At 39.7% G+C, this 24,743-nt stretch overlaps 1 protein-coding gene across 1 annotated transcript in view; it reads right to left on the reverse strand.

The window, feature by feature from the left end:
- Positions 1-5,508: 5,508 nt before the first annotated feature.
- LRRC8B (leucine rich repeat containing 8 family member B) overlaps positions 5,509-24,743 on the reverse strand; it is a 30,537-nt gene continuing 11,302 nt past the window's right edge. Inside the window, exons 2-4 of the mRNA XM_018561402.1 lie at positions 16,066-16,177; positions 9,374-11,512; positions 5,509-5,788 (exon numbers count right to left, since the gene is read on the reverse strand). Coding sequence (XP_018416904.1) covers positions 5,522-5,788; positions 9,374-11,494 — 2,388 coding nt within the window. The 5' untranslated portion in view covers positions 11,495-11,512; positions 16,066-16,177 and the 3' untranslated portion in view covers positions 5,509-5,521. The remainder of the gene's footprint in view (positions 5,789-9,373; positions 11,513-16,065; positions 16,178-24,743) is intronic.

Below are 24,743 nucleotides of genomic sequence, written 5' to 3' on the forward strand. Positions count from 1 at the left end.
ACCCGGAGACTGCCAGATGACCCCGCTCGGAGCACCGCCCACCGGAGCAGCAGTGACGCGACGCTCAGCGAGGTAAGTAAGAAGACATCTGACGCTGACACGAGTATAAGCCGAGGGGGGCACTTTTCAGCCAAAAAAATGGGCTGAAAATCTCGGCTTATACTCCAGTATATACACACACCACACACACACACACAGAGAAATATTTTTTTTTTTTTACAGAAAGGATCCATATTGGCCCACTGTAAATCTCTTAGTAGCATGATATTTAAATTAACCATGTTCCTTAGCTCTTTATCTCTCCCTGAAAGATTAGTAAGTGGGTTATTCAGTGAGATCCCTCCAATAGAGTTCCTGGCTTTCCCACCCTACCATACAAAATTACAACTACTAAATATATAAGACATTAAAAACAGTATTATTTTTATAGGAACTTGCTTTAAGCATACAAAAATCTATCCAAAATATAAAATGGTCACTCTTGCACATGTACTTCATGTAATAAAACAAAAAGGCTTATTTCACTTTTGAGTAGAAGGCGATTGTGTAAAGGTAGCCCACATACATGAATCCATGAATCCAGCAAAAATAAAATCTAAAAGAACAGAAAGCAAATACAAAAAACACAGATAGGGACAATCAGTATTCAAACTTATGTAAATAATCTCAGTTAGAGAAGTAAAACATACCTAAAATTAATAAATACATTCTTGCAATACATCCTGATAAAAAAAAAAGAAACAAAAATGACACTAACATTCATGTATAAAAAAAACACATGCAACCATTGTTAGTAACTTATGACAAGTGCAACAAAAAAAGTCTTCAAATGTATCCATGGAACGTATAACATATTTTGTAAGTTCCCATAAAAAAATGTAATAATATCTATGATTTGATTATATCACTCCACAGGCTTTAAACCCAATAGTAGTCAATAAATGATAAAACATACCTCTATTTAATGTAAAACAAATACTAATAGTATGAACAGGAGGGAGGATCAGGTTGAAACGGAGTATGTCTACAAGTAATGCTGAAGAGTTGACAAACAGATTTGAATTGTATATTAAAATTAGAAGGAATAAAGTAATCAATAGAAGGTACTTGTTAGCTGGAAAATGAGGTTGGGCAATTTCAACAATACCTGGTAATACCCAGTATGGGATCAGCAGCTCCACATGGGTATAAATTATTATTATACAGAATTTATTTAGCGCCAACAGTTTGCGCGGCACTTTACAATATAAGGAAGACATTACAATCACAATACAATTCAAGACAAGATGGTAAGGAGAGCCCTGTCCGTGAGGGCTTACAATCTAAAAGGGAGGGTCAAGTGATACATGAGGAGGTAGCTGTGTGGGGATGAATTGTTTGAGAAAGTGATAGTTCAGTGGTTAGGTTGAGGCGGGATAGGCTTCCTTGAAGAGATGAGTCTTAAGGGATCACCTAAAAGGCAGTCAGAGTGGGAGATAGTCGTACTGGTTGGGGTAAAGAGTTCCAGAGGATGGGAGAAACTCTAGTGAAGTCCTGGAGGCGAGCATGGGAGGAGTTGACGAGGGAGCTGGAAAGCAGAAGGTTTTTTGAAGACCGGAGGGGACAGTTAGGGTGATACTTTGAGACCAGGTTTGAGATATAGCTGGTGGCAGAGTTGTGGATGGCTTTGCAAGTAGTTAATATGTTGAATTTTATACTTTGGGCTATTGGAAGCCAGTGGAGGGATTGACAGAAGGGGGTTGCAGACACAGAGCGGTTGGTTAGGTAAATTAGTCTAATAGCTGCATTCACGATAGACTGAAGGGGGATAGCCTGTGTAGAGATAAGCCAATGAGTAGGGAGTTGCAATAGTCAAGACAAGAATTATATTTAATGTATTGAGAAAATACATAAACAAATGAGGGATTGGATAAGTGGATGAGGAAATGAAAATAGGGTCAGGGTATGTGTTGTTTGTTATATCAGTACCAAGACAAATTATAGTTAAACATTTTTTTTTTCATAAAAAGGGTTTTTGAAAATGTAAAAAATATTAATGAGACTTAAGTTTAGAAGAAGGACAGAGAGGGTGAACAAAGCCTTCTATTATACCCCAGTAGGTTTTGGGAACCCTACAAGTCTACATTTTTTATGAAATATAAAATGTTTATCTAATTCACAAATCGGCCAATGATATTTAGTTAGAATAAACCAGATTTAAAGAAATCTAAGCCAATATTGTCCCTAGCAACCAAATATCAGCCATTCTTTTCGAACTTGTACATACAAATCACCAACTGGAATTTGACTTATTGGTATGGATAACACAGAAACTATTGTCCAGGTACCCATAAGTTCTCAGTTTCTTCTTAAAATATCAGTATCAATGAATGCCACATTTATGAGATTTCTTCCCTCCAAATGTTTTTAAAGTCTCAGTCAGCATTTAAAAATGCCTATGTACATAGAACACCCATACTATTTTTGTCACAAAAAATACTGAAATGCTTAGGATTGTTTAATTTCCTCAGGGATGAAATGTAAACCATGATAGGTCCAAGACACAAAGAAGGCAATTTAACAAAACTGGAGAAGACAGAATCTGGAGCAAATGCCCATGGCAACCAATCAGCTTCTTTCATTTTGAAAGTTTACCTAAACAAACGGTAGAAGCTGATTGATTACTATGGGCAACTGCACCAGATTCTGTCTGCTCCAGTTTCAATACATTTCTCCCCATAGCATGCTGCTCCCAAGTCCTGAATGGGTCACCCTAAAAAAACAGCTGCACTGCGAAGACAAATGTTGGTAACGTTATTAATCCAGACAGACAACATGAACGGAGAGTTCCTGTCTGGGACCTCTTTCTCTCAGGAGGAGGAGGTCTTAAAGTTTCCTCTAAAGCCAATCATCTGTATTTCAGTTTGACTAAAAATGTGGAATTTGTTCAAGGTCATAGTTGATTCATTCTAAGCTGGTGAGGTTTGTCATAATTTTCAGACTTATGAGCAGCGTATTTCTTCACTTTTAATGCCGAGCTACTCCACAAATGACATCAACAATCACAGGAGGAGTTCAAGAAAAACTGGTCAGGTTTTTAGGTTCCTGAAGACCTTCCTTCAATGCAATGTTGTGCTTATCAAGCGATCCTGTTAATTCAAGTTCTTTCATATTCTTCAAATGCAAAATCCAACCCTCTCAAATGAGGTAACCTTCAAATGCGGAGATTCATGGTTCTCAGCTAGAAGACCCAGGGCTTGTAGATCCACAGTAAGAGTAGAGTGGTGAACATTCAGTCCTTGAGGCTGCCCAGCTGACTTATTGTAGGCTTGGCATCTGGTATGATTCTAAGGTCTTGAAATGTTTTTCATCTTCGCAGTCATTTAAAGAACCATTACATATGGTATATTTGTCTACTAAGATTTGTTCTTCTAAGATAATTATGGGATTTAATAGAATTGTTTACATTGAGGAGGTTTTCCCATTGTATAATACTGTCAGAATAGGAGTATTAGATCTATGAATGTAATGGGATTTTTATCATATAAACTGGAATAAACTGGAGGCCCCAAGGATTCTGATTTAGATTGTATGAGATAGGATAGCTAGTTGAGTCTCTTCCATCCAAAGTCATGACCAGCCATTATATCTACAATAGAGGACCAACCCATGGATGGCTTGGTACAGCCCAGTAGGAGCCTAATCGACAATCACTATAAATCATAAAAAATACATCCTCAAAGAAAAAGTAATTATTTATCAAAAGTAAGTGCATGACCTAGAGAAGGAATAGGGTTTGCTTTGTTGCCAGTAAAGGTCCATGCTGAAACAACTATCCACTGTTACTAGAACAATGTATTGCCTATGTTAGAATAAAGAGCAGAAAAGTTAATAGTAAATCTTGTTTCCCAGCTACTTTAGTTCATAAAGTATATTTGATGAATCTCTATGATCGGATTGGCTTATTCCTCATATTCACTTTTACAAACTTCTTTCTTCTTCTATAAATAAGATGTAGATCTTTTTAAGCAATGGGAATAGGATCTGCCAAAAAAGGTACACTATATTACCAAAAGTATTGGGACGCTTGCCTTTACACGCACATGAACTTTAATAGCATCCCAGTCTTGGGTTCAATATTGAGTTGGCCCACCTTTTGCAGCTATAACAGCTTCAACTCTTCTGGGAAGGCGTCCACAAGGTTTAGGAGTGTGTCTTTGGGAATGTTTGACCATTCTTCCAGAAGCGCATTTGTGAGGTCAGGTACTGATGTTGAACGAGAAGGCCTGACTCGCAGTCTCCGCTCTAATTCATCCCAAAGGTGTTCCATCGGGTTGCGGTCAAGACTCTTTGCAGGCCAGTCAAGTTCCTCCACCAGAAACTTGCTCATCCATGTCTTTATGGACCTTGCTTTGTCACTGGTGCGCAGTCATGTTGGAACGGGAAGGGCCCATCCCCAAAGTGTTACCACAAAGTTGGGAGCATGACATTTTCCAAAATGTCTTGGTATGCTGATGCCTTAAGAGTTCCCTTCACTGGAACTTAGGGGCCAAGCCCAACCCCTGAAAAACAACCCCACACCATAATCCCCCCTCCACCAAACTTTACACTTGGCACAATGCAATAAGTCAAGTACCATTCTCCTAGACACGTCCATCGGATTGCTAGATAAAGAAGCATGATTCGTCACTCCAGAGAACACGTCTCCACTTCTCTAAAGTCCAGTGGCGGCGTGCTTTACACCACTGCATCCGACACTTTGCATTGCACTTGGTGATGTAAGGTTAGGATGCAGCTGCTTGGCCATGGAAACCCCTTCCATGAAGCTCTCTTCGGACTGTTGTGTCAATCTGAAGGCCACATGAAGTTTGGAGGTCCGTAGCTATTGACTCTGCTAAAAGTTGGCAACTTCTGCGCACTATGCGCTTCAGCATGTGCTGACCCCGCTCTGTCATTTTACGTGGCCTACCACTTCGTGGCTGAGTTGCTGTTGTTCCCAGTTGCTTCCACTTTGTTATAATACCACTAACAGTTGACCATGGAATATTTAGTAACAAGGAAATCTCAATGAACACATGTATCCAATGATTTGGAGGGGTGTCCCTATACTTTTGGTAATATAGTGTATATTATTTGGTGTCTGACAATATGGAGGTCCCTGGACTCTTCTGGCCTCTTTTCTGTTACTAAAAACAATAAAGCCTCTTCTATCTGCTAATTTAATTACCACCACAATTTTGGTTGCAGGTTTTATACAGTCATCTTCTTGTGAAATTAGTCTTTTTAGAGGCAATATTTTTTGAAAACCGTTAATCTTCCATGGTGTGTAGTGAGGTGTAAAATCAGTCTACATTACAGCCACTGCTTTGTTTTGGAGAAAACGGGATGCATTTTTACATGATGGTTGAACATATAAAAACATATCACTGTTTTTCATTTCACAGGAAGTGGAATTTGCACCCAAAAAAATATGTTTCTGTTATTTCATTTTTGATTTTAGAACAGAAATAAAAATAATACCAATCCTTAACTTTCTAGATTCTTATCTATGAGAAGATTTGAATTTCTCCTTTGCATATGATGGGAGGGTATGCAAGACATTGGATTCCACAAGGATGCAGCTTGGTTTCAAAGACTGGCAGCACTCGAGATCAGGAGGAAGAGTTTCAATCTGGTTTCCTACCAGCTCAATCTTAATAAGGTTTGTCAGGTCACCGACTTGTGTGGAAAGGCTGGCCAGACTGTTTTTTCCCAACAACAAATACTGAAGCTTGCTACATTTAAACAGCCCATCCGGCAATGTCTCAATCTGCAAAGAAAAAAAAAAAAGAAAAAGACAAGGAAGTTAGTGATTAAAGCCAGGCTCAGAGTTGGAGACATAGATAGGTAGCATAATTTCAGCAGACATTATTTTATCATATTTTTCTTTTAAATTAAAACTATATTTAAAGTGGCCTGTAACTTACGCATGAATTTCCTCTTGCCAACTCATATGTCACTTTAAGAAAAAAGATCTGGCAGGAGGAACCACTGCGTGTGACGGGAAGCAGGTATTGAACACTCAAATATCTGCAGCAGCTGGGTGATCAGAAAAAGTCAGAATTTGAAGACATGGGCTGCCAGAAAGGTAAGTATAGATGCTCTTATTTTGACATGCTTAGTTTACAAGTGACTCTGTGTTGAAAGGGTAATTTTTAAGCAAACACATGTTTTACCGATGCAGAACAGAGTAAAAGGAAAAAAAATGTTGCTGGGGATAAGTGGAATAAAGTGAATCTCTTTGTTTGTCCTGAGGGGCAAAGCACAGGTTAGCTTTAAAGTGAATCTAGTCAAAACGTTTTAGATTTCGTTTTTTGTCACCTGTGTCCTTATGGTAAGATTTCCCTTTATTTCCAGTCCCGGAAATCCAAGACATGAGAAGAGCTCTCTCCAAAGTGAGGGAAAATGACAGTCACTTAGGACAGTTGTCACTAGAACAGGTGTCTCCATTGGAAGATTTCCGCTTTCCCCGATCCAAAGACAAGTTTAAAATGTTGGATTTCACAATCACTTTCTGTCCCTTTGACAATGTTTACCAGGACAAATAGTGACATGGGCAGTATTAAAACCTAAATTAATTCATCATTCAATAACTATATTAAAACATGTCCGCGCTCCTAATCTATCCTTATACCCTAATCACTAAAAGCGGCTGTGCAAAAGAGAAAACACACTCTCAATTACATCACGTGAATTATTTGTAGATATTCTATTTAATGATTGGGCACTATATATTACACTATAGACACTATACTGTATATTACAGATGCAGTCATTGTTTAGGTATTCAGGCAGCCACGGGTATTGCTGGTGTGTGAATGCAAAAGCTAAAAGTGCCCACACACCTTGCGATAATCGTACGATAATTGGGGGAAATCCCGCGATTGTACGATTATCGTAAGGTGTGTGGAAGCCGTGCGACCTCTACTACTGTAAGATTGCACGAAAACCTGCTGAGCATCATACGACGTACGGCGGGTGTGTAGCATGTTCGTAAGATAAAAGCCGGACGGGCCGGTGTGCGCAAGCGCACACTGCCCGTTCGGCATTGCGGTCATCGGAAGCCCACCCCTCAGGGGGGTGCGGCTTGCGATCAACGCAAGTACGATCTGCCTGTCCAAGATAGGCAGATCGTACGTTTTTTTAATTACCTTACAACCATCTCAAGACAAAAGTCTTGCGATGGTTGTAAGGTGTGTGCCCAGCATAACATTGGAAATTCCTCCATTTACGCTTCTCTAGTTCAGCTTGCAGGCTGATGAAAGAAATGTATATGTGTATGGTTAGCATAAGAGTTCACTCTTCTAGAATCTCTGGAGTTAATGGTAAAGGCATCAGTTTCTGCGTGGTCCTATGTAGACACAGGCAGGCAGAGTACTAATTACCATCATTACTATAAATGATGTGTTCATAATGTGCTCACTATGGAAGACGTGCTCATAAATTGCAAAAGTTGTTGAGTGCATCACAACATAAAAACTCTACTCAGACAATGATGCATCATTTAAGTGGACCTTTACCCATATCTTTAAATAAAATCAAACACACCTCTAGAAATGTTTGGTAATGACAATCTACAAACACATACTTCTAGATAATTGCAGGCTTTGTATTCTTTGCATACCTTCTTTCTCTTTTCTTCCCCAGTCTTCCGACAGTGGCCATGTTTACTAAGGGCAGATTACTAGCTCTCCTATTACTTCCTAGATTTCTGGCACATGTGACTAGACATGTGACTAGGACATGTGACCATGCACATCATCTCAGGGGAGGAAAACGCCATTCCCTGAGATTTCAGATGAGATTTTCAAGCAATGCTCTCCTGATGACAAGGCAATCCCAGTGTGCATTGCTTTGGCAAACTAAAGTCAATTTTCCCTTTCAAAGCAGGAAGTGAATGCTCTGTAAGTGTAAGTATTTTAAAAATCACAGCATTTTACACCTGACATGTCAATGTTATTATTAATCATCATACATAGAGGGATGCATCGTTTGATTTTTGGGTGTAAAGGTCCCCTTTAAAACCCATATCCACCTTTTTTTGAAAGCCGACAAATGCCCAGCAGCATTAAAATAAAAAATAAAAACACAGTTTCCACTACAATACTCACCTTCTCTGTGTAACTATCCCCCCACAGCTTTGTGATCCATTGTTGGTTCTTGGCATTTAGTGTCATCTAGCCAACTTCCTGTAAGCCTAAACCATTATAAAAACATACCCCCCTGGGAGGAGAGCATCATCACGCTGGCCTGGACACCAAGTGATTCTGAAGAAAATGGCGCTCACGCATCATTACGTGACCAACTCACTGTCTGGTAGCTGGAGTTGGGCTTTTCATATTTGATATGCTACAGAACTCTTCCAATCCTTTCAAGGAACATGACATAAATAGGTTGAATAAACATGAAAAAAATAGAACATTCCCACCACCCTAGGTACAGGTGTGCATGTAAATAAAGCACACATTTTGATCATTGCTAAACCTGGCACCTGGGAGGTAGTTGATTCTATGAAAACACAAACATTTTATGTGTCAAGAATTGCAGAATTTCAAGCAGAAAAAAAAAAGCTTGAAATTTTGCGTCCTTTTGCACAAAGCCTTGTTTATGAGCTACACAAGAGTAAAATGTCTCCACATCAAAATATATGGCTCCCTTGAGGGCAAGTAACCTATTGAACAATGCAACTGAAATGGGAGTTTCACAAACATATAGAAAGTCCACATTTAAACACAAGCTATCAATTAGTCATTAAGTATAATATGTTTTCCAAAAACTAAAATTATTGGCCTCTCGGGTAGGTATACAGAGATACACAGGGTTATTCATAAAAGGGTGGAGTTTGGAGAAGTGAACACTCTAGAACAAAATAGCTGATTTGGAAAAATTCACCCATTGAGCTCACTTTCCAGTTCAGCTATGTTGTCCTAGATTGTTCACTCCTCTGGCCTTCTCCAAACTCTTAACCTTTTTGTGAATAACCCTGATAATGTTCAAAACATTTGCCCTACTATTCATATAAAGCTGGATCTATTTAAACAAGTAATCCTAAATCCAAACTAATCTATATCAAACTCCTAAATGGGATATCATTTTGGTTTAAAATGTGTGTATTTTAAACACCAATAAACTAACTGTACAAAAAAAATACCAAATGGCATTTAACTTGCAGACAACAGACACATTTTTCAGGTTAGTCTCATTATATATTTTTTTAGAACATCAACATGTCTGTAGGCAAAATGCAAGATTTTACTTTACTTCCAGTACATTTTAGTAGTTTACTTACCATTTATTATAAATCCAAAAGTAAATAGTAAAGAAAAACAAAGGTCTATGGTGAAAAACTACTTACGTTGTTTTTTGTTACAGCAAAATACTGGAGATTCTTTAAATGTTGGATTTCCTCAGGGATGAAAGTTAAATTGTTGTAACTGAGGTCCAAGACACGCAGCTTGTTGCACAAAAAGAGTTGAAGTGGAACCATTTCAATATTGTTATGGTTTAAGTACAGCTGCTCTAAGTTGGCTAGTGCACCAATCTGAAGTGGAATGTAGGCAATGGAGTTGTGCCACAACTTTAGGCAAGTCAGTTTGTGCAGATGCTGAAAGCTAATAATTTCCTCAACAGTCTTAAAATTATTTCCTTTAAAGTCAATTTCTCGTAGTTCAGTTAGACTGAAAATGGAATGTGGAATTCTTTCTAGGTCACAGTTAACTAGTTCTAAGCTGGTGAGGTTTATCATCTTTTTCAGACTTATTAATATCAACAGTCTATTTCCTTCATTGTTAACACTAAGCTTCTCCAGAAATGGCAACATGTCAGTAACTACAGGAGGAATCCGGGGAATACAACTCTTCAAGGAAAGAGTGATCAGATTCTTTAAGTCCTGGAGACCTTCAATTTGTGAAAAGTTGTGATCATCAAGAGGTCCTGCTAGATACAGTTCTTTTAGGTTCTTCAAATGAAAAATCCAAGATGGAACCTTCTCAAAGGAAGTAAACTTCAGATGCATCGTTTCAAGGTTTTCCGCTAGAAAGCTCAGGGCTTGTAGATCTACAGTAAGAGTTGAGTGGTAAATATGAAGTTCCTTGAGGATGACCAACTGAGTGATCATTGGTGTAAGTTTGGCATCTTGTATGAGTTCTAACTTCAGAACTTCTATTTCACTGAGGTCAAAGACATTGTCTGGCAACCCACTCAGCATGAAAAGATGAAGTTCTACTTTGTCCTTGGAATTTCGGGTTAGCTTGTTCCGCAGCATCTCCACAGTCCATTCATTGTTCAGGTTAATCTGTTTTAGTTTGTTCTCACTAACCTCAGACAAAAATATGGAGAACCGCTTGGAATACAGTGGATCATACTGGTCAGCTAGGTGAAGCATAAATGCAAAATCATTTTGGACATCTGGGATATCGCTGTAATTACTCTTTTCTCTGACGGCTTCAAATGAATATTGTTTTAATGAACTTCTTAGCATCCACCAGAGACTATAAAAGCAAGCAAACCCATACAAAAGAACAAGAAGGACATAAAATGTTGCCAAAAGCTTGAAAATTGCAGCAAGAGAATAAACACACTGATATCTCTTGTATCCTGTGAAAGCTTGAATATCAACTACGCAGTCAACTTCAAAAGTTATATGCATCAAAAAATATGAAACATATGAAATAATTATAAGTAGTGCAATGACTTTAACAATGATCTGTTTCAGGTATAGCCTATAGATGATGTCTTTTTGCTCAACATGAAGGCGGAAGCGGCGTACTTTTTCGAATAAAGCTTTGGCTTGTTCTCCTTCTTTCTTGTCTAACACAGCTGAAACATCTTCTTCCACTGCAGTGGCTTCAACCCCAGACTGTAGAGGCTGTTTTGCAGTGTCTGTGTCTTCGGCATTGGAAGATAAGGAAGTCAGTAGGCGTGACCTTTTCCGTGTCTGGTTAATCACAGTTTGTTCTGCAACAGTCTCTGATAAGGCTCGAGTTGTCCAGGGGGAATCAAAACATTTATAGAGAATGGAAACAAAGTGTTCCAGTCTGGAACTTGTGCTAGGGTAGTGAAGCCAGAAATTGCTGCAGATGGCAAATATAATAGTGTGAAGAAACACCAGATAAGGGAAGAATTTTGTAAACCAGTGAAGCTGTTTCTCATAGCACACGGCATCGATATAGGAATATTGTTGGCGGTCCAAATCAGTCCGTATTCCTGTGGAGTTACTTACTTTCCCATAGAAACCACCTGGCAAACTAATTCTTGCGATTACTTGCCCTAAGGGATGTGTGCACTGATTGTCCACTTCTGCTTTGCAGGGAAGACAAAGCATTCGGCTTTGTGTAAGTTGTAATGCACCTGCCAGCACAGCTATCATCAACATGACCATAGTGATGTAATACCAAAACACATCCCACCATGGCTTCAGAATATGGTAAGATGTCTGGGCATCCGCCAAAAACCTCAGCTCTGTGACAGTTATCATGACTTTCGGCGAAGATAGCTGTAACAAAGAAAGTGTAAAAATTAATGGTGTATTTTTTTTAGGGAAATCATATCATAGTGCATTAAGCTTTTTATACTTATTAGCTTGTCATTTTGACATGACCATCAAGATAATGTCAGAGTATATGGTACATAAACCTTTTTCTTTGCTTTTTTTAACTGGCACAACATTGTAAGCAAACCGGTTTGTTTTTCTCAATAGTCTATAATCTGAACTCCAGACACACACCTAAATACACAGAGGGAGCTACTTCACCTTCCAAAAGATTTTTCATCCATCAAGTCCTGAGATTTACACAGCCAGACAGCTACTGCCACCAACACTGGCATATCTGGTAACTGACTCCTATAATTTTTTTTATATACAACCCAGATAGGTCAATATAGTAAAGCTTGCACTTAGTCCATTTAAAGTTCTGATTTGACCTTATAGAGGAACTTCAGGAATTATAAAAATTAACCCTTGCAGTGGGGGGTTAAAACTGAAAAGGTTAACTGCTCTTTTGGTCTAGGGGCTAAAATAAAGAAGATATACTCGCCAGCGGTCCAAGGACTTGTAATGTCATCACCTCTAATGGAAGTGCATTAAATGTGAGGATGCCGAGGGACATTCTACCGCTAAAGGGTGTGTGTGTGTGTGTGTGTGTGTGTGTGTGAGGTGAGCACTGACTGTTGCAAGACCGAGGATCAGGTGAGTATATCTTCTTTATTAAGGCCCCAGACCAAAACGAGCAGTTAATCTTTGCAGTGCGTGGGTAGCCCCACTGCAAGGCTTAACTTTTACAATTCCTGGAGTTCCTCTTTAATCCACGAAGGCCCCAAAACACGTTGGCTGTTTTATATGATTTGGACTCATCAGTTGCTCTGGCGCTCCTTTTGATTGCTTATACTTCAATGGACATTCTACCCATTGGAGGATATTCCTGTTTCATGGGAGCTGCCTTACTAGTGCCAGGCAGCTCTTTACAGTTTTGTACAAATAAGTGTTGAAATCCCAGCACCTCTTAGATGTGCCTTAGGCCACATACACATGGTCCTAATAAATGTGGCTGTGGATTTTTGCAGCAGAAATCACAGGTGGGTCCGTACAGCTGTGGCCGCTCTGCCTGTTCAAGTGAATGACAGGTTGACAGTAACCACATAGGTCCATGGCTGTCCACATGCAGTCGTAGATAGAAGGAATACCTGCGGTTAAACATAGATGATTGCGCCTGGATGCAATCTGTCTGTGTCCAGGGGCAATAATCGAATCATGCAGCACAAATGATTAGCTTTCAGTCCTGCCCAACCCTCTCCAAATCTCAGTGCTGCAGTGCAGGGAATTGCAAGAGGCTAATTTCAAATCAAATTGAGGTACTTACACTAGTTACATTTAAATAATAAATTTAATATTTTATTAATATAGAGTTGTATTATTTGTGTCTTTTATATCTGCCTGGAGTTCAGATTTGTATCAGTGGACAAGTCTCCATGTAGCTACCCTTTGTCAGACGGGAATCTTTTCCCCATTAATTCTGCCATGGTCAATGATAAAACATAAAGACACTAATTAGGGATGCACCAAAACTTTGGCCAAAAATAGTACTATGGGCAAAATGCAGATAGTACCAAAATGGGTCAAAATGCTTCCGGAAATGCAGTGCATCTCTAGCTTATCTCCTCCCCGCTGGGTGCTGATCTGTGTCCCCTCTGATCCCCGCTGCTTTCCAGTGTCTGTGACGGCAGCAGGGTTCAGAGGGGGCACAGAGCCAATCCAGCTGTCGGCGTCCAATGAGGAGGAGAGAAGCTGTCAGGAGGCTGAGCAGGGTGGTGCAGGGAGAAGACGGCTGTCAGGAAGCCAAACGGGGCTGTGTGGCAGGAAAGCTCGGCATCCTGTGACAGGTGGAGCTGTCAGGATGGAGAGTGGAGCACAAACACTTGGCAATCAGTTTTTATAATACAACAGTAATAGGATACATAGTAAGGCTACTGTGTCTCCAGTTATGAATGAACAGGAAGTGCTCTACATCACTTTCTGTTCATTCATGATTGTAGACATAGCAACTGATACAATCTCCACAGTTTATGAATTGAAAAGGAGCACTCAGTATAGAGGCTTCCTGTTCATTCGTAACAGGGGCTGCAGAAAAAGAAATTTAGGACTTGAGTCCTCGTTCTTTTTTTCTATTTTAAAAAGGGAAATATCAGGGGTCTGTTTAGACCCCTGATATTTCCCCACAGTCCCCAACAGTAAAAAAAATAAATAGAAATATTAAAAAATAATCTAAAAAGTTTGGGGGAAAAAAAGTAATTTTTGGCTTTGGCCTGACAAACCTTTTCATTTCGGTTCGGTCTAAAAAAAATTATTTCGGTGTATACTAGTACTAATAGACATAAAATGGTTGCCCAATTTGGCTATAATTTAAATACGATTTTAGGTTTACATGCATATTATGCCTTTATCAGTAACCCCCTGCCTAGAAAGCACACTTGTGTCACCAGAGGATGTATTTTTATTGAAGGGAATGAACCTCCTGATGGAGAAGACTGGAGGTACCCCGGCCAGTTGGGAGACGCTCTGTATCTCCCTACAGAGCACCACTTTAACTTATATCAACCTTTAGCACACTATAGTTTAACTTGTATATTATCGCTTTGTATCCTTGGTTTGGGAACTTGTGGTTTTGTTTAGGCTATATCTGGCCGACATTAATTATGTTGTGCCAAGGACACTTAACTTTAGTTTTAAAACAATTTTATTTCACAATATATCTAATACATATTTTAATGAGTCGTTAACACCTAGAAACGCCTAGAATACATTATTAATGATTAGGTCAATAAATATCAGTATTTTATTCGAATGAAGTAGAAACTGCTATACAGACGCACTTGTGTCCATGTCAGTTTCTCTAGCATTATGCTATATGGATGCACGCTAACCTTTTTCTTCTAGTATGGGTGTGGTATCGAATTTAATTCGGTCTACGAGTCTTTATCAAATTATCATTCTTGGTCATTCTTTGATTGTAAGTTCTGTAGTTTAAAGTTATACAATACCTTAAAAATAAGCAAACAAAACACGCAATGATCGTGCCCTCAATGTTCACTGTGCACATTACACTAACACAGAGATTATAACTCAAGTAAATCTGTTTTTGTAACCCAATTTTGTAATTTTTCTTTCCAGACTTCTCTAAAATTTACATCCAAATATGTTTCTGCTTTTGGGACCAAGTGTATTTATCACTGTTTGCTTAGAAAGGCAATGACAAGTAAGAGGAGCTGCCTGTAAGGAAGCAGAGAACAGGGCAAATAGAAAAAAAAATATTTACACTAGATTCTGAGTAATAATACACATCTTAAATATACAAAATGGACATTCAGTGCTACTAACTATTTGCCCCGAGAATAAATCATATCCACGACAAGCTACTATTTGTTGAATACAACATTAAATAACTAGTGAATCAAAACCCATAACCTTACGAAGTGTCAAAAAGCAATTAGGAACATTTACAGAAAACTATGGAAACATACTCTCAGCAGAAGCCGTGTTCTTGGTGTAACCGCTTCAGGACAGGACGTTTTTTTACAATGAAGCGGTTAAAGATAATAGTAACTACCATCCCACACCTACCTCCCACCACCCTCTAACTGATCGCTGGATTTAAAAAAAAAAAAACAAAAAAAAACCAAACATACAAAATTACCTTTTTTTACTCACCTAAAGTTGCAGTCACACGGTGCTCCTGGCCAGATCTTTTCTTTATTTCTGGTGGGGTCTTTCTATGGGAGTCTAGCATTTAGAGGTATTTCATCGCACTCCAAAACGACATATCCTAATGTGTAGCCTAAATGGGTGCTGAAATGGCCAACGGATGGCGTCCTAAGACTAAAAGGAGATGATGAGGTCACCAGCACACCAAGGTCCACTTCATTGCTCTGTCTTTTATTGACATTTAGATAAACACCATGTTCATCTAAGCGTCAGTAAAAAGACAGATCAATGAAGTGGACCTTTATGTGCTGGTGACCTCATAATTTTTTTGGGTGCCCACATAACTGCCTGTGTGATATAGACACTTCCTATTGGCTGTCCAGTGGCGGTGTCCTCTCAGGATCCGCAATAGGAGTGACATCATCTCAAGGGGATAATCAGGGTCCAGCCTAGCAAGGGACCATCTGTAGCTCTAGATTAGCGGTCACCTGAAAAAGGTGCCAGCGAGGGACCTGGACAGGAGACTTAGGTGAGTAGAACTTGTTTCATCAGATGAGAAAAAAAAACCCAATACACCTTTCAGGATGGACTAGAGGGGGGTGGGAGGGGATTTATATTTTGCCTGGAATGGGTCTTTTAAAACATATCCAAAGCCAAAGTTTTTTTCTAGTTTTGGAAAGAGCAAGGCATGGTTAAAATCCCTGACAAGAGATCTTTAACATGCAGTTGTGTCATTGTTAGCTGGGAGTCATAGCACAATCCCATAGACACAGCTTCCCTACATAGACTCAGCATTGCCTTAAATCTATTTTTCCGTAGCTCTTCTAATAACCTGTTGCAAATACACTTACCTGTTGCTGCAATCAGAAGCTGAATGAATAGCCTTCAGTCAGGGGGTCTGCATCTTTTAAACAACCTCAGCCTCTTCATCTCTGTGTTCATTCTGGGGCCATCTTTATCCTCCTGATGTTAAAAACAAAAACAGTTTTAACGTGGAACAAAATACGTAGTTTTAGGACTCACGTAGTTTTAGGACTCACAGCAATCAGGAAATATAGAGATAGGCGTGGCAAATGCTTTAGTTTTCTCCAGGCTCCTGTTATTGTAGAGAAGTGCAATCACAAATGTTTTCTGCCGCACAAAGTGCTGTACACAGACGCCTTAATGGCCACATCCAGTAGCTCTATTAGGAAATCTGTACTGAAATGGCTATTCTTGTAAAAGCATTTGGATAACAGTGAAATGAGATGGCGTGCTTTTAGCAAGGACAGTGAAAGCTGCCTTCTTTTGGGTTCTGATACCTTTAACCCTTTCGCTGCCAAGCCCTCCGGAACATTTTTCAAATTAGCTGGCCAAGCCATTTTTGAATTTTCTGCAATTTTTTTCCCTATTGATTTGATTTTCAACTGCTGCGTTGCTAGCGTTTGTAAAAGACCCCCCAAACCATATATTTTCTGAAAGCGCAGGCCCGGTAGAATAAAAAGATGGTGATACTAAATTTGTAGGCCCTGCGATAATTGCGCAAATGTTTCTCAAATTAATATTAAACCGATAAAAATACACAATTCAATTGTTAAAACACACCAAAATCAGTATCCGTGCACAAAAAAAATTATTTTCTGACTAAATCTAAAAGATAAAACTGTAAGATGGTCGCTAAAGCGACCATCAGCTTATAGTAGAGCTGTAAAATGCCAGGTCCGTACGGCATACTGAGCTGGCCAGCTGGAAGCACTTTTGTAGCTCCGTATGCCGTACGTCCTTGGCAGTGAAAGGGTTAAAGTGGAACGATCATTAGGAGAGCTCCTGTCACTTAAGTAAAAGGGTTGAGCAAAGCACATACCTTAAAGTACAAAGAATACTTAAATTTCCTGCTGCCTGTGCCACTTATCTGTTTAGATACTGAGAAATGGTCCCTTGGAGTCCACTGGGTAGCCAACACTTACAGGAGTGTAAATGTCCTGGGTCCTCGGGAAGTGAGCAGAAACATACACTGATCCGCTCACTTCCTGATCGTCTCCCTGCAGTGAGAGGTGACTGTCAGTCACCACTCCCCGCATGGATTCCCCCCTACCCTCTCAGATTCTCCAGCGCTGAGTGGAGGAACAAACCAAACGAAGGAGGGGGCGGGCACAGCTGGCTCTGCCTCTAGATAAGCAGAGCCAGCTGTCACTCACGCAGCTGGGTGGACCTCGACAGTATTGTCGGGATCTGTCCCGGCTGTGGCGCTCTTAGCGTATCGCGGGCAATAACTTGCTATAGTATATAGCAGTATGCAGACCGTCGCCTCAGAGGAAGTCAATAATGATGAAATGCATCAGGTGGGTGGATCTATGCAAGCATTACAATCAGAGACAGGAGCTCCCGTGGACACAATCCATGTTCAATTGCCTTATTTTAATTGTAAGTGCATTTTAATCGTTTTAAATAAATTTATTCTGGACATACTACACTATGGGAAGCCTTTTTTTTTTCTCTCTCTGAGCACAAGAGAAGGTGGAAGATGGAGGAATGGTGTTACATGATTTTGGAAAGATACGCCAGAGTCGGGAGGAATCTACCCCAATTTATTGTCAGATTAAAAACAAAAGGAGAGGATTTGGTTATATATATATATATTATAAAAGTTGGAAGATATATCATCATATATTTCAAGGACTTTATTGCATCAAGAAGTAAATGGACTTCACATATGGTTATGTAGAATAAGAGGGAGTTGTACATCACTAGTGATATTTAACACAGGATTTTCTATATGTACACATTTTATGAGATGTACTAGCACGTTTTTTTTTTCTAGGTTTATTATAGTTTATAGTGTCTAGACCATTAGACCAAGAGTTTTTTCTTACCATCATCAGCACAGGCATTGTGCAATACAGTTGTTGTGTATGACACAAAATTGTTTATCACTTTGTGACAATTTGACATTTCATACTATTTTAGGAATATTTTGAGTTTGAAGCGCAGTGCTATTTTCTTTTTTCCTATTTTGGGTGTACTCACCTATTAAGCACAGCTGCTCTTAGGCCCCATTCACACGTAGCGACATACCTTTTGCAGCGGCCGGGATAGCGCGACTTTCAGGGCGACGTTCCAGGGGTAGCGGCCGGGGTAGCGCGACCTTCTCCGTCGGGCTCCATAGAAAAAAGCAAAATTGCGCAAAATCCGCTGAAAAAAGGGTCCTGTAGAAGCGACCGCGACACGGAGCTAAGACAGCGCCATTGAATATCATTGGCCGGCGACTTCTCGCGATATCGCGTGGCAAAAATGCGTGAAATCGCGCAATATATCACTGTGTGAATGTGGCCTTAGAGTGTTATTTGATTCCTAGCTCAGTTTTTTTTCTATCTAACAATAACTTGCTATATACTGACTTTGATGTGCATTGCACATGCATACAAAGAGAAGCAGGATAAGAGAAGGTAAAAGTACAAAAAGAAGCACAAAGAGATAAATGCACACATGGGGTGTGCAAACAAGGAAGTATACAAAGTGCAGGTAAATGCACACTGGGGGTGAGCGGTACAAGAAATAATCCAACCACAGCTATAGGGTAAGAGAAGCACAGAAGAAAAGGAGTGACTGCGAAGCACAAGGAGGAAACACTGGAAGGCAAGTGACTGAACTACAGTACACAAGAGAAAGTAGGCTGAAGTACAAGAAATCAAGTAAAAGGGAGGAAGCAGACACACAATGGCTGGAGTGGGAAAACACTGAAGTAGATAAGCAATGAAAGCAGAATAGGGAGACTCACAACACACTGGTGAAAGCGATTTAAGGTCCGCAGCAATATGCAAAAGTACAAACTAGGTTAAAGCAGGGCACAAAGAGCGAAGCAGGGGATAATGCTAAACAGGGATACCAGCTGGATACTAGGAAGCCAAAAGCACAGAGAAAAAGGATCATGTGGATCGCAGGAGAAACAAGGGGTACGAAACAAGACAAAAGACTCGTTGGTCGCACTCCAAGCAACAAGTAAGGTAGTATGTATTAAATAGGGAAGGAGGAGTGCAGATTTTCTGCAGTCTTGTGAAAGGCCGTAGACTGACAACCCAGAACCAGGGAGCAAAGGGAAAATCCGGCACGGATTTCCGGATATTGTGACAAAGGTACAGGCTTTGCTCAACCCTTTTACATTTACTTATGTGACAGGGTATCCAACTATGCAATTTTACATAAATAAATTCCTGACAAAATAACCATTTATCATCAAAATAAAAACTTTGAACTCCTGTTATGTAACCGCAGCTATGCCCAACAAATGCAGTCTGAGAGAACGATGTGATCAGTCTACAACAGGCAGGAGGAAAGCATTTTCCCTTTTTCCCTTCCCCAGTCATCACTGAAATAGACTATACTTTGTAACCTACTGATTTCAATACAAAGAAGCATAGAGATCAGAAAAGAAGTTCTGAATGCCTGTTACTCATCAGTGACCCAAAGCACTAAGTACTCTCTAAATGACAATTAGGCAAATAACATTTTCAGTAAAAGGTTAGAATCGTCAGTCTCCATGTTTGCCTCATGACAGATTTTCTTACCATCTTGGAATCACTGTTAGCTTTGACAGTTCTACTCTGGTGACCTACCAACTAAGCAAACTATATACTGCTATGCAGAATCCACATATCCAACACGTAGGGGAAATAGAAGCATTGAACTTATGCAAAATGGTGGGGACCTGGTACCAGCATGTGAGAAGTATGTACCAAGCTTCCTGAGAATGGTTAGCCATGGAGGATTTATGGGCAATTGGAAGCACATTCGCTCTGTTGGGGGGTAAATTCCCTGTTCAAGTCTCCCAGAGGGGGAGAGATCAGTAGCTTGCATACAGCAGAGACAGCGTGTCGGGTCGGGGAGCTACCTCTGCACATACTTTCAAATATTGTGAACAGTCTATCCAAGTTGCGGAGAGTTACTTGATATTTTTAGTAGCCCTAACAAACATTGATCTGCTAGAGACTTGCATCTTTATCAGTCCACAAAAAAGCAACTAATCAGTTTCATCTAAGAAAAACATTTGCCTGACCTTTTCTAGAAAACAGATTCTGACCAATCAGCTCTGCAATCCTCTGAGCCAGGAAGACACTGCCACGTCCTCCTGGACAATAGCACAAATACATTTCAGATTCATGTGAGCCAAGATGCTCTGGGAAGAGCTGAAACATGGAAACAATTGAAATGATCACACGGGAAAGACATCGCAATGTTTTGTCTGTGGAAAACAAATGTTTATAGCAATGTTGCAGTAGCCTGAAGTGAAACAAGCCGCTATATATATATATCAGTGAATGCTACATATAATATATTATATGTACAGTACAGTTTCCGTACAGTAATAGGATTTACTGAATAGAGAATGTGCAATGACTAGAGCTACATAAACAGTTTTAAACACCAAGTTAATGTAAGCTGTGTCAAGAGCTAACAGCTAAGAGGGAACATACAGCAGTAAAAACTTCCTAGGAGGATATATCCCTTTCCCTTCTTATTCAGGCTACAGAGCATTTATCATATTGGATGAGCAGATCTGGTGCACAGTCAGCATTCCAAAAGGTTGATAAGGGTTGATGTCAGGGCTCTGTGCGCTTGAGTTCCTTCACACCAAACTCATCAAACCATGTCTTCATGAACCGGTTTTTCTGGACCTGACGTCAAAGATTTGGTCCATCAACATCTGCCCATATAGTGCATTATGGTTAAGCACAAGACAAAATGGTAAGTGTACGTAACTTGTCGATTCAAATGGGTTGTTAGTTTTACTAAGACAGCCAAAGTTGTCCTTAAAAGGAATAACCATTTTCATCCCACACATTAACACACCATTAGCAGTCTCTATTAGCCTCAACAGAAAATATCCAAGCCTGCTATTGCACAGATTTTTTTTTTTCTAAATTCCCCATGCCATTGTGTGCTGCTACAAACTAGTCTACCTTCAGCAAAATGTACTCAAGTGAAAGATTTACTATGTTATAGATAATGGGCCCTGCAAAAAATCATTAACACTGTAGGAAAATGGACTTGGTTACCCAACTGCACCTATAAATAAAACACATTATAGGTTTTAAACTTATTATGTTTATTAACATAGAAGAATGAACGAGTCCCTTCAAAAGTCAAACACTATGCCAATAGACAATACTTGATCTTACTAGCTCATTATATAATATTTAATAACTTTATATTTATTTACTTTACTAAAATAATGAATAGGTCTGTAAAAGTAAACATCAACTAGAGAAACAGCGGTATGATGTTTTCAGATTTTTAACTTAGGTCACTTTAGCATCCGCTTTGTGTTCGAGTCCTCGGCAGCTACACAACCATCAGCATCCGAATCCTCCACAATTATCTGTTTGGTGACACATGCAGTCTCAGGTTTCCGTCTACTTATACCTACTGTAACTATATAGTATAAAATTTCACATCCATTTCCCTCCAATCACATTTTCCGCATACCTCTCTGAATGGCCAGGATGTGCTTCAGACACTAGGTCTGTAATTCTGAACGAATGTGCTCTGCAATCATTAGGTAAAGTCATTATATTATGGGAAAACAAACCCTGGATTGTATGCTTAATCACCTTCCAATTCCTTTACCTGCAGCTACGCAAAACACATAGAGACAATTTGCATTTCTTCGGGCCACACTGGTATGTATTAATGGGCTGCATGGCAACGCTCCCCCTGCCTCTTACCCCCCCACCCAAAAAAAAATAGCTGGGAGGCCTTGTTAATTGAAAGCAAAGCAAAAAGTGTGTTAACAATACTGCATCAACAGACAACATTTTGCTTAGGCTAGGTTAAGAGTTCAAGATTTCAATTTTAAAGGGTGACCCTAAGAATTTATGTTTCAATACATTTTTATTGTGTTTTACAACTGGTATAGGAAAACATTAACATGTAGTCATTGACAATTCACATAAAGTAGGAATGCAGGGTAAAGCATTTTCAAATTCCCTGAGAGGGCATTTGGTTGAATAATCAAGATGTAGAGATACTCAAAAGGCATTGAGAAATAGGTGAAGAGGAGAAGGAAGAAAGAACATAAGATGACAAGCAGAGATCCTCACTCATTAAGTCAAATCAAAAGATTCAGTCACTACATTTTTCCAGCGATATATTTGGAATGGACAATCCACACTTGCTAAGCTTTTCAGTTAGTTGGCCCATTTCCCGCTTTTAAGGGCTATCATGCACTCCATTTGGCAGGTTAGGTTGACATCTGCACAACTTGACGTAGTTCTGGAGGAGAGGTTGACCTCCATCGTTTTGCAATATTTACTTTTGCCGCTGTGAGCATGTGTGTGATCACGGTTCTGCAATCGGTCTTAAATTTCTCCAAAACTTTATTCATTTTTTAGGGGACTCAATGTGGTACTGAAAAAGAAAATGTATTAATGAGCTGAACTCCTGGGTAAAAAACATATATTGGGTTAGTCACAAAAGGGTGAAGAGTTTGGAGAAGGCAGGAGAAGGGAACAATCTAGGCCAAAATAGCCGATTTGTGAAAAATTCTCCAATCCAGCTCACTTTCCAGTTCTGCTATGTTGTCCTAGACTGTTCACTTTGCCTGCCTCCTCCAAACTCTTCACCCTTTTGTGAATAACCCTGTTACTCTTGCAGTGGGTCCCCCTCATTACCGCAAGGAATAACTGCATGTTTTGCCTAGGGAATGATGAATAATGTTTTCCTTATTCCTTGCTCCCGCTGGCTTCCACCTCTTCATGCAACTGGTCCCCCAATCACAGATTTCTGACATCATCCCGACCAGCAGTCCTGCATAGTATGGGAGGACCCTGACAGCCCACCCACATTCCAGAGCATCAGACAGAGGAGGAATGCACAGGCTGCCTAGGGAGAGAGAAATAATGCAAGAATACCACCTTAATTATCATCCCGCATGCAAAAAGAGCAGATAACCCTTGCAGTGATTACATATTTTTTTCTCCCCCCCCAGAGTTTAGTTTTAAAGCAGAGCTCCAAGAAGCTTCAAACAATAAAGTTTTGTGACAGGAAAGTCACATTCATATTTTATACTTGCCTCTGTGGCATCCTTTGAAAGCTATGCTCCTTTAAACCTAGACTCTCACCAATGCATTGACTAACTTTCTTTGCAAGCTTCTTGTTCCTGTGCTCTCCTCCGCATTGTCTGGATTGGAACAATCGGCTCCGGAGCCTCATAAGAATGACTACTTAAATTCAAAGTAAAATATGCAGGGGCTGCAAATATGAGGTGAGCTGTGATGCAACAGTGAGAGTAAGGTATCTAGTGAAGGAAACCACAGAAGCAAGTTACACTTCCATTTCTCTTTAGATTTAGGCTTCCAAAAAAAAAAGTAAAAAACAAAATAAATTGCATTGTGAAAACAAACAAAGCCTCCCCATATGCAGATGTGTACCCATTAAGTTATTACTGCAGCACCGTTAATGTAACAGCTGCTCCTCGTAGTCCAGCAGATGAAGAGGACCCAGCAGACCACCTCCATTCCCTGAGCAGGTGCATAAGTGCTCACAAATCTGCATCCAATTATGCTGCAAAAAGAGCATTGATTAATACGCTTACTACCAGCAAAAGCAAGAGATATTTACATAGACAGACATGCATACAAAGTACCATTTAATGTCACCAACCTTTTTTGGAAGTTGTTTATCTGTATGTCTTTTGCTGCTGCCTGCTTTTCTTATATCAATTCACAATAGTCCTTCTGCTGTCTGCTTTCCATACATCCCTCCATAGTGGTCTTTCTGCGGTCTGCTTTTCATTTACCCATCCATCATGGTCTTTCATTTTTATTGCCAGTTTGCCCATATTTTGGTTTCTAAAAATCAGATGCCAGCATTGCACTACTGTATCCGCTAATGCAATGTTCTCATCTGTTGACATTAATTGTTCTTGTGGTCATCCCGCTGACTTCTGGCCAACTTCCATTTCCAATGCAAGCAATGCTTCTAAATGCCGTTGTCACTTTCTTGTTAGTATGGCTTTTAGAAGATGTTAGAAAGTGTTGAACCCCCACTTCTTTCTACTCATCAGTTTGTTGCTTGGGGAAATGTCTGCACTTTTACACAACTGCGCCAGTTGGTGTACATGATTTTTTAAAATATTTTCAGCATTTAACTTTTTTGTTTGTTTTAATAATTTTTATTAAAGCATGACTAAACAAAAAATACAACAGTTAAAGAAACAATGCCGTGTGTCAAAATATAACAAACGATACAAGGTGGCTTATAGATATCTATTTAACAGTACAGGAGCTCAATGAGAGCTTCAGGTAGCTATGGTGGTCATACGTGGGCGACAAGCATTATGAATCGTCTTAAAGCCGTCAGGAGCATAATGTATCATATATCAGGGGGGGGAGCATCTCTGGGGATCTCCCAATCCTTGAACGACCATAGAGAGATGTGATACAACATTACAAATCAAGAAGACATTGATCGAATGGTGATGATAAATAATGACGTACCCAAGGGTAGTATTTTACTTTTAATTGTAGTATTCAAACCTCTAAGTGCTGTTCTG

Source organism: Nanorana parkeri, unplaced genomic scaffold (genome assembly GCF_000935625.1).
Source record: "Nanorana parkeri isolate BGI_ZX_2015 unplaced genomic scaffold, ASM93562v1 scaffold521, whole genome shotgun sequence".
In the NCBI taxonomy this organism is placed as follows: Eukaryota; Metazoa; Chordata; class Amphibia; order Anura; family Dicroglossidae; genus Nanorana; species Nanorana parkeri.